Below are 14,479 nucleotides of genomic sequence, written 5' to 3'. Positions count from 1 at the left end.
GCTACAAACAAAAATCACACTGCAACTACAAACACAAATCACACTGCAGCTACAGACAAATCACACTGCAGCTACAAACACAAATCACACTGCAGCTACAAACACAAATCACACTGCAGCTACAAACACAAATCACACTGCAGCTACAAACACAAATCACACTGCAGCTACAAACAAAAATCACACTGCAGCTACAAACACAAATCACACTGCAGCTACAAACACAAATCACACTGCAGCTACAAACACAAATCACATTGCAGCTACAAACACAAATCACACTGCAGCTACAAACACAAATCACACTGCAGCTACAAACACAAATCACACTGCAGCTACAAACACAAATCACACTGCAGCTACAAACACAAATCACACTGCAGCTACAAACACAAATCACACTGCAGCTACAAACACAAATCACACTGCAGCTACAAACACAAATCACACTGCAGCTACAAACAAAAATCACACTGCAGCTACAAACACAAATCACACTGCAGCTACAAACACAAATCACTCTGCAGCTACAAACACAAATCACACTGCAGCTACAAACACAAATCACACTGCAGCTACAAACACAAATCACACTGCCGCTACAAACAAATCACACTACAGCTACAAACACAAATCACACTGCAGCTACAAACACAAATCACACTGCAGCTACAAACACAAATCACACTGCAGCTACAAACACAAATCACACTGCAGCTACAAACACAAATCACACTGAAGCTACAAACACAAATCACACTGCAGCTACAAACACAAATCACACTGCAGCTACAAACACAAATCACACTGCAGCTACAAACAAAAATCACACTGCAGCTACAGACAAATCACACTGCAGCTACAAACACAAATCACACTGCAGCTACAAACACAAATCACACTGTAGCTACAAACACAAATCCCACTGCAGCTACAAACACAAATCCCACTGCAGCTACAAACACAAATCACATTGCAGCTACAAACACAAATCACACTGCAGCTACAAACAAAAATCACACTGCAGCTACAAACACAAATCACACTGCAGCTACAGACAAATCACACTGCAGCTACAAACACAAATCACACTGCAGCTACAAACACAAATCACACTGCAGCTACAAACACAAATCACACTGCAGCTACAAACACAAATCACATTGCAGCTACAAACACAAATCACACTGTAGCTACAAACACAAATCACACTGCAGCTACAAACACAAATCACACTGCAACTACAAACACAAATCACACTGCAGCTACAAACGCAAATCACACTGCAGCTACAAACACAAATCACACTGCAGCTACAAACACAAATCACACTGCAGCTACAAAGACAAATCACACTACAACTACAAACACAAATCACACTGCCGCTACAAACAAAAATCACACTGCAGCTACAAACACAAATCACACTGCAGCTACAAACACAAATCACACTGCAGCTACAAACACAAATCACACTGCAGCTACAAACGCAAATCACACTGCAGCTACAAACACAAATCACACTGCAGCTACAAACACAAATCACACTGCAGCTACAAACACAAATCACACTGCAGCTACAAAGACAAATCACACTGCAGCTACAAACACAAACACACTGCAGCTACAAAGACAAATCACACTGCAGCTACAAACACAAATCACACTGCAGCTACAAAGACAAATCACACTGCAGCTACAAACACAAATCACACTGCAGCTACAAACACAAATCACACTGCAGCTACAAACACAAATCACACTGCAACTACACAGACAAATCACACTGCAGCTACAAACACAAATCACACTGCAGCTACAAACACAAATCACACTGCAGCTACAAACACAAATCACACTGCAGCTACAAACAAAAATCACACTGCAGCCACAAACACAAATCACACTGCAGCTACAGACAAATCACACTGCAGCTACAAACACAAATCACACTGCAGCTACAAACACAAATCACACTGCAGCTACAAAGACAAATCACACTGAAGCTACAAACACAAATCACACTGCAGCTACAAACACAAATCACACTGCAGCTACAAACACAAATCACACTGCAACTACACAGACAAATCACACTGCAGCTACAAACACAAATCACACTGCAGCTACAAACACAAATCACACTGCAGCTATAAACACAAATCACACTGCAGCTACAAACAAAAATCACACTGCAGCCACAAACACAAATCACACTGCAGCTACAGACAAATCACACTGCAGCTACAAACACAAATCACACTGCAGCTACAAACACAAATCACACTGCAGCTACAAACACAAATCACACTGCAGCTACAAACACAAATCACATTGCAGCTACAAACACAAATCACACTGCAGCTGCAAACACAAATCACACTGCAGCTACAAACACAAATCACACTGCAGCTACAAACACAAATCACATTGCAGCTACAAACACAAATCACACTGTAGCTACAAACCCAAATCACACTGCAGCTACAAGCACAAATCACATTGCAGCTACAAACACAAATCACACTGTAGCTACAAACACAAATCACACTACAGCTACAAACACAAATCACACTGCAGCTACAAACACAAATCACACTACAGCTACAAACACAAATCACACTGCAGCTACAAATACAAATCACACTGCCGCTACAAACACAAATCACACTGCCGCTACAAACACAAATCACACTGCAGCTACAAACACAAATCACACTACAGCTACAAACACAAATCACACTGCAGCTACAAACACAAATCACACTGCCGCTACAAACACAAATCACACTGCCGCTACAAACACAAATCACACTGCAGCTACAAACACAAATCACACTGCAGCTACAAACACAAATCACACTGCCGCTACAAACACAAATCACACATAACACCAGAGTCCAACCTAACACACAACACCAGAGTCCAACCTAACACACAACACCAGAGTCTAACTTAACACATAACACCAGAGTCCAACCTAACACACAACACCAGAGTCCAACCTAACACACAACACCAGCGTCCAACCTAACACACAACACAAAAGTCCAACCTAACACACAAAACCAGAGTCCAACTTAACACACAACACCAGCGTCCAAACTAACACACAGCACCTGCGTCCAACCTAACACACAACACCAGCGTCCAACCTAACACACAACACCAGCATCCAAACTAACACACAACACCAGAGTCCAACCTAACACACAACACCAGCGTCCAACTTAACACACAACACCAGCGTCCAACCTAACACACAACACCAGAGTCCAACCTAACACACAACACCAGAGTCCAACCTAACACATAACACCAGAGTCCAACCTAACACACAACACCAGCGTCCAACCTAACACACAACACCAGAGTCCAACCTAACACAAAACACCAGAGTCCAACCTAACAGACAACACCAGAGTCCAACCTAACACACAACACCAGAGTCCAACTTAACACACAACACCAGCGTCCAAACTAACACACAGCACCTGCGTCCAACCTAACACAACACCAGCGTCCAACCTAACACACAACACCAGCATCCAAACTAACACACAACACCAGAGTCCAACCTAACACACAACACCAGCGTCCAACTTAACACACAACACCAGCGTCCAACCTAACACACAACACCAGAGTCCAACCTAACACACAACACCAGAGTCCAACCTAACACATAACACCAGAGTCCAACCTAACACACAACACCAGCGTCCAACCTAACACACAACACCAGAGTCCAACCTAACACAAAACACCAGAGTCCAACCTAACAGACAACACCAGAGTCCAACCTAACACACAACACCAGAGTCCAACCTAACACACAACACCAGCGTCCAACCTAACACACAACACCGGAGTCCAACCTAACACACAACGCCAGAGTCCAAACTAACACACAACACCAGCGTCCAACCTAACACACAACACCAGCGTCCAACCTAACACACAACACCAGAATCCAACCTAACACACAACACCAGAGTCCAACCTAACACACAACACCAGAGTCCAACCTAACACACAACAGCAGCGTCCAACCTAACACACAACACCAGCGTCCAACCTAACACCCAACATCAGGGATTATATAACACAAAGGAACTTCCTACCCTGTACTACTGTACTTCAGTACCTATCTTCTCACTCAGCCACTGCTAGACACGTCCATACACTCACCTGTACTTCAGTACCTGTCTTCTCACTCAGCCACTGCTAGACACGTTCATACACTCACCTGTACTTCAGTACCTATCTTCTCACCCAGCCACTGCTAACGAACGTCCATACACTCACCTGTACTTCAGTACCTGTCTTCTCACTCAGCCACTGCTAGACACGTCCATACACTCACCTGTACTTCAGTACCTATCTTCTCACCCAGCCACTGCTAAACACGTCCATACACTCACCTGTACTTCAGTACCTGTCTTCTCACTCAGCCACTGCTAGACACGTCCATACACTCACCTGTACTTCAGTACCTGTCTTCTCACTCAGCCACTGCTAGACACGTCCATACACTCACCTGTACTTCAGTACCTGTCTTCTCACTCAGCCACTGCTAGACACGTCCATACACTCACCTGTACGGGGTGAGGTGTAACCTTCCCTATATATTCTTGTTCTCATTCATATATGTATCTGCTGAGAAGGATCCCAGAAGGGGATCGAAATATACAGGCCAATTTATCTCGTGTGTTTCTGTCTCAACAGGAGCTATTATTGAGTACTGACAAATGTATATTATACCTAAGTTATCTATATATTTATTTATTTATTTATTTATTTATTTATTTATTTATTTATGCGTTGCGCTAGCCCTGGTGGGTGTAATTCAGCGCAGGAAGTGGTGGAGGCTTGATTCACCGTTCACAAATGTGGTTAGCGATTAGTCAGACTGTTGGCCATCGTACCAACCCAAAAAATCTTTTGGTGGGTGGGTGAGGGGTGAGAGAAGAAGCAACAGCTGTGTCAGTCCCACAGGGACAGTCCCATAGGGACAGTCCCACAGGGACAGTCCCACAGTGTTGGGTAACTCGTGGGAAGGTTGCTGATACTGCAGAAGGTCGGTGCCTCGAGTTGGCAGTATATAAATGCTGGAAACGAGGCATCAGCAGCATCAGTGAGCATCAGGACCATGAAGCTGTTATTGTTGTCAACGCTGGCCGCCTTGCTGGCCCTCTCAGGTCAGTATATACTCTCATCATCATGACAGAAGATACACTCATTTCAGTGTAACTCACGTCACCTCAGTGTAACTCACGTCACCTCAGTGTAACTCACGTCACCTCAGTGTAACTCACGTTACCTCAGTGTAACTCACGTCATCTCAGTGTAACTCACGTCACATCAGTGTAACTCACGTCACATCAGTGTAACTCACGTCACCTCAGTGTAACTCACGTTACCTCAGTGTAACTCACGTCACCTCAGTGTAACTCACGTCACCTCAGTGTAACTCACGTCACATCAGTGTAACTCACGTCACCTCAGTGTAACTCACGTCACATCAGTGTAACTCACGTCACATCAGTGTAACTCACGTCACCTCAGTGTAACTCACGTTACCTCAGTGTAACTCACGTCATCTCAGTGTAACTCACGTCACATCAGTGTAACTCACGTCACATCAGTGTAACTCACGTCACCTCAGTGTAACTCACGTTACCTCAGTGTAACTCACGTCACCTCAGTGTAACTCACGTCACCTCAGTGTAACTCACGTCACATCAGTGTAACTCACGTCACCTCAGTGTAACTCACGTCACATCAGTGTAACTCACGTCACCTCAGTGTAACTCACCTCAGTTTAACTATTATTTCCTTGCTTTTTTCAATCAATATAACATCCACTAAATCCATCAACTATAAAAAAAACATATCAAGAGGGAAATAGATGACGCTAGATGAGTCAGTAGTGACCTGGTGAGTCATTAGTGACCTGGTGAGTGAGTAGTGACCTGGTGAGTGAGTAGTGACCTGGTGAGTCAGTAGTGACCTGGTGAGTGAGTAGTGACCTGGTGAGTCAGTAGTGACCTGGTGAGTCAGTAGTGACCTGGTGAGTCAGCAGTGACCTGGTGAGTGAGTAGTGACCTGGTGAGTCAGTAGTGACCTGGTGAGTCAGTAGTGACCTGGTGAGTCAGTAGTGACCTGGTGAGTCAGTAGTGACCTGGTGAGTCAGTAGTGACCTGGTGAGTCAGTAGTGACCTGGTGAGTCAGCAGTGACCTGGTGAGTCAGTAGTGACCTGGTGAGTGAGTAGTGACCTGGTGAGTCAGCAGTGACCTGGTCATCAGACAAAGAGACAACTTGCAACCAGCCAGTCACCAACCCTGACTAACTGTTCTCAAATGTCGTAAAGGAACGTAAGGAATAAACCATTTATTAGTTTCTTCAACAGATCACTACAAACGGGTATCGTGCCAAATAAATGGAGAATGACTAACGTGAGACCTGTTTACATAGAGAGAGAGAGAGAGAGAGAGAGAGAGAGAGAGAGAGAGAGAGAGAGAGAGAGAGAGAGAGAGAGAGAGAGAGAGAGAGAGAGAGAGAGAGAGAGAGAGAGAGAAAGTTAGTTTTAAATTATAGATCAGTCAGGCTAACTTTTATTGTAGGAAAGTTGATGGTCTCAACGACTGCGGAAGCAGTTCGAAGTCAACTTGAATAACATTATCTGATCAGTGAGTATCTGCAGAGTTTTACCAATTTTTTTAGTAAGGAATTCGAGGCGGTAGACGAAGATAAAGACCACAGTATTGTGTGTGTGGATTTCAGTAAGACCTTTGAAAGTCCCACTCGGAAGACTGTTGAAAGTAGCTGCGCACGGAATATGTTGAGAAATTATCTTCTGGATCGAGGCATGACTGACAGCTAGATAACAGAGTTTGCATAAATAGGGAGAAGTCAGAGTAGGGAGCCATTACCAGCGGTGTGCCACACAGGTCAGTCTTCATGAACGACGTATATCAGGGAATAATAGCGACATACAGTAAGCAAATTTTTCGATGACACTAAAATAAATCGTCAAATAAATTCTGACGAGGACACTAGAAGGCTGCAGGAAGATCTGGGTAGATTGATGTTGTGGTCGTAGAAGTGACAGCTGCAGCTCATATTGTGGTCGTACAAGTGACAGCTGCAGCTCATGTTGTGGTCGTAGAAGTGACAGCTGCAGCTCCTGGCAGACAAATGTTGAGTTCTGATCCTGAGAAACGAAAATAACGACGACACTTATAAACTGAATAATAGAGATCTTAGTCAAAGTGAATGTGAAAAAAAAAATTAGGAGTTCTGGTCAGCAGAAATTTAAAGCCGAGGCGACTGTGCATAAGTGTTCACAACAAAGCGAATATAATTCTTGGCTTTATATCAAGAATGATAAATATAATACAAGTGCTCAGGATATACTTCAGCTTTATATATCTTGGTTAAGTCTTAGATTATGTTGCTGGGGAACAAACAGAGAAGGATGACCAAGTTGATTCTACACTATGTATCACAAACCTCCAGTGATGCCGCCTCCAACTTCACCTCACTGAGAAATGCACACAGAGAGGTGTGCATTTCTCAGTGTATACATACACAGAGGTGTGTATCTCTCAGTATACATACGAGAGTGTAATTCACTCGCTCTTATATACACTTGAGTCATATAAACAGGAAAGAAAACTTTCAACCTAACTTTAACTCACTTACATGCAATTTTGGATCTGTTTTCCCACATGTCTTAATTTTAGCACCAAAAAAAAAAATAGAATCTTCTGGAAATGTCTAAAAAAAATGAACATTTTGCGAAATATATATATATATATATATATATATATATATATATATATATATATATATATATATATATATATATATATATATATATATATATATATATATATATATATATATATATATATATATATATATATATATATTATTTTCTGTAAAATACCCCTTATCTCATACCTTTTTTTCACTCAAAATGGAATTTAGAGAAAACGTTGATTAGAAATCGTGATAATTTATATTTATTTATCAGGAGTTTCATATATGCATTTTTTCGATCTCGCAAAAATTATTAAAATTTCGGTGTCAAATTGCTGTATACGTCAGACTGTCTTCCTTCTGAGGAAGGTTCAGTGTGATGGGCGAAAACATTTAGCTCTTACCAGGGTTTCCTTGCCAGCTGCGAGTGATGGGGTGATGGTGTGCTACTACGGCTCCTGGGCCGTCTACAGGCCAGACAACGGCAAGTTCGACGTGGAAAACATCGACCCGGCCATCTGCACCCATCTCATCTTCGGCTTCGCTGGACTCGGCTCAGACAACAAGATCAGGGTGAGGACCTCTAGCGCTTTGTCAGTCGCATCTCCTGTCTCATCTGGGCGCAACGAAGACGTAAAATAAGCTCTTATTAACGCAATGTTTCACAAGGCGTTGTAACAGTAACATCTTTCTCTGAAAGTTGTATATTATCTTCAATAATGTTGAGGCAGATTTCTTGGTCTCAGCTTCTTGATAGCAAGTGTAATGAACCATGCCCAACGGTTCCACCTATGCCTGGGATCGAACCACGGACACTCGAAGCCACGTAGGTGCTTAACCTCCTAACATCGGATCAAAACACATTCTTCACTAGTTTCGTAAATTGTTACTGGGTTTATTTGCTGAACATGTGATGGAAAGGCACGGTGGAGAACAACACGTTTTTACTGGTATAACCTTTCGCCCTTTCGACTTGATAAAGCTCTCTCTACACAGAGCGAAATGTAAGCCAGCGAAAGCTTCCTGTTCTGAAGTCAGTTGTGTAGCGTTCGAATTCACATTGGTCTGCTGTGGGAAACTCAGTTTTAGTGTCTTTCCAGCGCCATAAAAATTATTTGTATTGTATAGGTATTGCAAACAGGATATAGTATACACCGTGAGGTGTATATGTATGCTGAGAGCTTACTATAGTCCCTATTTTTGGCTGGTGGTGTACAGGTTACATGTAACCTCAATGACGCCTTGTGTAGCCAACAGGCTTTGTAAACCTCGTTAACCAACCCACCAGGTATTGGACCCGTACAACGAACTGTGTGAGAACTACGGCAAGTGCGCCTACGACAGGTTCAATGCCCTGAAGGACAAGAACGCTGAGCTGGTCACCATCCTGGCCGTGGGAGGCTGGAACGAGGGATCCACCAAGTATTCCCAGGTAAATATCATCGTTATTTGAGTTCTGTTGAGCTGTTATGATCTCTGGAGTTTATACGAGGCACGGGGTGACTTATACAGGAGGATTTATACAGGTAGCTCAGGATATGTTATTGATGCTGTGTGTGTGTTCAGATGGCAGCGAGCGCTGGCACCAGGCAGACCTTCGTTGACTCCTCCGTTGAGATGCTGAAGACTCACAACTTCGATGGTCTGGACATGGACTGGGAGTACCCGACCCAGCGTGGAGGAAACCCAGAAGACAAGGTAATTATTATTATTATCAATAGCAGTAGTAGTAATAGTGACAGTAGTGGAAGTATTGGTAGTAATAGTAGTATTGGTAGCAGTAGTTGTAGCACTATGATCAGGACCAAAATTAAGAAGTTTTATGCAAAATTAATAGTAAAATAGTGTATGAGTCTTGTAGTACCTGAGGAATTAGGAGTAATTAGAATCAATCCGAGGATTGGAAGGGTAGCTTCAATTCCTTGGATCAAGAGGCCTTCACCAGCATCAAGACAGTTGTCCCTCCCTTGAAGGGATGACGAATGCTCTTACGACAATGTTTACACTCTCATGGCTTAATTGATTAGCCGAGTTTTTTTTTTCAGTGATTTGTGGACTTTTTTGTGTGTATAGAAAATAAAAACCTTCGTGATAAGTTTTTTTTTTTTTTTACGTATAGATGGCAGAGCTTGCCTGGCTGTGGCGGCAAAGCCTTATGGCGGATATTGTTGACTTTGGAAATGATGAACAGCGCTACAGTAGTCAAAGACTGTGTAGATGGTTAGAACATTGTCTTAACTTGTAAATGGATCACAGTCTCTTTCTTAAACATTTACACCTCCTTCTTCTTCCTCCTCCTCCTCCTCCTTGTCCTCTCCCTTCTCTTCCTCCGCCTTCTCTTCCTCCTCCTCCTCTTCCTCCTTCACCTCCTCCTCCTTGTACATTTTCCCTCATAAGCCCCACAAGATGATCTTTACATGGTCAACTTTATTAACCTGGAAATAAGCCTCGAGGTCTCCAGTACCATGAAGGTGCCGTTATAACATTTGTTTTTCTAAACGGGTTACTGAGTTACAAAGAAAATTTCTCCATGGCGAGGTAGTAATATTTACCTGCTGGGTGTCTCGTCCATAGGAGAACTTCGTCAGCCTTCTGTCAGACCTGAAGACGGCACTCCACGCTGAAGGAATGATCCTGACGGCTGCTGTGTCAGCAGGAAAGCTGACCATCGACCCAGCCTACGACATCCCCGCCATGGCTGAGAACATAGACATTGTCAACCTGATGGCGTACGACCTGCACGGTGCCTGGGAGACCTACACCCACCACCAGTCTGGTCTCTATCCTTACCCTGACGACACCGGAGATAACGTTTACCTCAACCAGGTGACATAACTCAGTGTATTACGTAACTTCCGTCTATTTGCACATATATTTCTCATTAACAATTTCCGTTCATCCATTATGAACAATTACGCAATATATAAACTTATTTTTACCTAAATTTACATAAGAATTAAGGCAGTGTATATCCTGTAAGAAGATAATTCATATAAAATAACAGACATTTATGATGGTCTAAAAATACAGTACATATACAATTAGTCGTAAGATTAATACTTATAGACAAGAAATACGGTTAATAGGAACGTCTCGTAACGATGACTGTACAACAATAAATATTTACATTGACTGTTGTATAAGACATGATGGTGTTCGTACAGGACTTCGCTGTGAGGTACTGGATAGACGGAGGAATGCCAAGCACCAAGATCGCTCTGGGAGTGCCTCTGTACGGCCGCTGCTACAAGCTGGACTACAGCACTGACGAGACTGGTTACTACGCCCCTGCCAGCCAGCCAGGACCAGCTGGACCTTACACCAGGAGTCCAGGCTTCCTGGGCTACAACGAGGTAATAAAGAATTCTACACCTCGTAGAGAACAAGTGTCACCTGTGTAGTGAGACTAAGAGAATACATGTTATGTGTTAATGTCCAGGGTTTATTACCTGGACCTCAGCAATGAGAGTCGCTACTCTCACCGCTGGGCAACGGCGACCAGTACTGGTAAAAGAATACAATCAATTTTCTTTCAGCAGAAATGCAACACCATCAGGAGTTCATTGTCACCTTTCAACTTCATTTTTTACAGATCTGTGAGTTCCAGAAGGATGAGGGTGACTGGGTAGTGGAGATAGCACCAGGTATGAACGAACCTTACACCTACAGCTACAACCACGAGAGGATCTGGTGCTCTTACGACGACCATGACTCTTGCGTCATCAAGGTAAGAGATGCCTCCACTATAAAAGGACTCAAAAAAACAAAAAAAATTAAACAGCTTTCAGAATACCCTGTGTAGAGAGAGGGGACTGTGTTTTGGCTGTATTAAAAAAATGGACTATGATATATATTCTGAAGTGAATCGTTCTTAATTGCTAATGGTTTGTGTAGGGAATATAGAGGATTAAACTGACGTGCTTTCAATAGCAAGCTGACAGCTAAACCGACTCGGCCACAGAGTTGCCCTCAAAACAAACCGTGATACTTACATCATTGTTAATAATATTTACCAGTGCCGGCCAGGTATGCTAATAATATTTGTCACCCGTGCAGGCTGACTACGCTAAGAGCATGAACCTGGCTGGTATGATGGTGTGGAGCATTGAAACTGATGACTTCCTGGGTTACTGTGACGAAAGACCCTTCGATCTTATCAAGACCCTGAGGGAGACCTTCACCGGGGAAGTTATCCCCACACCACCCACACCACCCACCACTACTGCTGTAAGTTATCCCCACACCACCCACACCACCCACCACCACTCTTGCAAGTTATCCCCACACCACCCACACCACCCACCACCACTCTTGCAAGTTATCCCCACACCACCCACACCACCCACACCACTCACACCACCCACACCACCCACCACCACTCTTGCAAGTTATCCCCATACCACTCACATCACCCCACCACCCACACCACCCACACCACTCACACCACCCACAGCACCCACACCACTCACACCACCCACACCACCCACCACCACTCTTGCAACTTATCCCCACACCACCCACACCACCCACACCACTCACACCACCCACACCACCCACCACCACTCTTGCAAGTTATCCCCACACCACCCACACCACTCACATCACCCCACCACCCACACCACCCACACCACTCAAACAACCCACACCACCCACACCACTCACACCACCCACACCACTCACACCACCCACACCACCCACACCACCCACACCACCCACACCACTCACACCACCCACAGCACCCACACCACTCACACCACCCACACCACTCACACCACCCACACCACCCACCACCACTCACCACCACCCACACCACCCACACCACCCACACCACCCACACCACCCACACCACTCACACCACCCACACCACTCACACCACCCACACCACTCACACCACCCACACCACCCACACCACTCACACCACCCACACCACCCACACCACTCACACCACCCACACCACCCACACCACCCACACCACTCACACCACCCACACCACTCACACCACCCACACCACCCACACTACCCACACCACTCACACCACCCACACCACCCACACCACTCACACCACCCACACTACCCACACCACCCACACCACTCACACCACCCACACCACTCACACCACCCACACCACCCACACCACCCACACCACTCACACCACCCACACCACTCACACCACCCACACCACCCACCACCACTCACACCACCCACACCACCCACACCACCCACACCACCCACCACCACTCTTGTAAGTCCTACTTCTCTCAATATTTTGTTCTCTATTACTCTACTGTACTAACAAAAGCTTTAACAAGCAGCCATCTACTGCCTCTCTACGCTGATAAAAAAAATTCTGTAGTCCACATAACGTATAACTTGTGTACAGACTTCACTTTAAAGTACAAGAACTGCCTGACATGATTATAATACCAAGATATTGACCACTTGCAGGATCCTGACGCGACCACCACCCCGTCCACCACCACTCGAGGTCCTCCTCCACCTGACGGTGTGTGTTCCAAGCCAGGTCTCAACCCTGACCCTGAGAACTGTCACCACTACTACCTCTGTGCCCCGGTGAGTCACCTAACTCTTTGTACTACTACTACTACTACTACTACTAGTACTACTCAACAGGTCTATGAACGTGTAAATTAAATAGTCGTGATGTAAAAAGAAACTAGTGTAAATGAGTTTTAATTTTAGAGGAAGTAGTGTAAATGAATTAGTTTTAATTCTGAAGGAAGATAGATGTTGTATATCCAGTGAACAATGTTAATCGTAGTTTTTTAAGCTGAGTGTATTTCCACGTGACTACGATACTCTGCGAGATATTTTAGTAACAAAAATTGTTACTTGCAGAACACTGAGAACGGCTACGACGCGACGGAGGAAATTTGTCCAGAAGGCACTCTCTTCAACCCCAACGCTAACATCTGCGACTGGTCGTACTCAGTGTGCGCCATCGGCAACATTTGTGAGAACGACTGCGCCTAAGCCTCTCCCGTTCACACTGCCTCTACAAGCTTCTTCAAACCACCCTGCCTCTCCCTGGAGCTCTCCCGTTCACACTGCCTCTGCAACACCTCGTCCTGAAGCCTCATTAGACCGCTCTCCGTCCTCTCTTTGTTATTGTTGCCGGTTTATAGAGTCAACGAGACGTTGCGCCGTATCATCATAGGGCCATTTACACCTTGCGCCGTATCGAGATCTTTTCCGTCATGTGCAACTGTTTTCCTTAAGTAAATTCCTTGAAATAAATGACAGAATTCATACCTGTTCCTGTTTTATTTTTCCGAACCCTATGTGTTGTTACAGCTCTTCAGGGAGCCTTGACAGAGGGCGCTATCCTGTAGTTACCAGCTTCGGTCCTATAGTTACCAGCTTCGGTCCTATAGTTACCAGTTTCGGTCCTATAGTTACCAGTTTCGGTCCTATAGTTACCAGCTTCGGTCCTATAGTTACCAGCTTTGGTCCTATAGTTACCAGCTTTGGTCCTATAGTTACCAGTTTCGGTCCTATAATTACCAGCTTCTGTCCTATAGTTACCAGTTTCGGTCCTATAGTTGCCAGCTTCGGTCCTATAGTTACCAGCTTCGGTCCTATAGTTACCAGCTTCTGTCCTATAGTTACCAGCTTTGGTCCAATAGTTACCAGTTTCGGTCCTATAGTTACCAGCTTCGGTCCTATAATTACCAGCTTCAGTCCTATAGTTAC

General features: G+C 44.5%; 1 protein-coding gene across 1 annotated transcript in view; it reads left to right on the top strand.

The window, feature by feature from the left end:
• The window catches only part of LOC128694118 (probable chitinase 10), a 48,333-nt gene extending 34,302 nt beyond the window's left edge, over positions 1–14,031 (top strand). Inside the window, exons 11-21 of the mRNA XM_070093470.1 lie at positions 1,697–2,240; positions 5,052–5,201; positions 8,190–8,341; positions 9,057–9,200; positions 9,335–9,466; positions 10,343–10,594; positions 10,933–11,121; positions 11,361–11,495; positions 11,825–11,995; positions 13,214–13,339; positions 13,625–14,031. Of these exons, the coding sequence (XP_069949571.1) occupies positions 1,697–2,240; positions 5,052–5,201; positions 8,190–8,341; positions 9,057–9,200; positions 9,335–9,466; positions 10,343–10,594; positions 10,933–11,121; positions 11,361–11,495; positions 11,825–11,995; positions 13,214–13,339; positions 13,625–13,759 (2,130 nt within the window). The 3' untranslated portion in view covers positions 13,760–14,031. The remainder of the gene's footprint in view (positions 1–1,696; positions 2,241–5,051; positions 5,202–8,189; positions 8,342–9,056; positions 9,201–9,334; positions 9,467–10,342; positions 10,595–10,932; positions 11,122–11,360; positions 11,496–11,824; positions 11,996–13,213; positions 13,340–13,624) is intronic.
• Positions 14,032–14,479: the final 448 nt, after the last annotated feature.

The sequence above is a fragment of the Cherax quadricarinatus genome, chromosome 43 (assembly GCF_038502225.1).
Source record: "Cherax quadricarinatus isolate ZL_2023a chromosome 43, ASM3850222v1, whole genome shotgun sequence".
NCBI lineage: Eukaryota > Metazoa > Arthropoda > Malacostraca > Decapoda > Parastacidae > Cherax > Cherax quadricarinatus.
The sequence above is the reverse complement of the archived record's forward strand: the minus strand, read 5'-3'. Positions and strand labels throughout refer to the sequence as shown.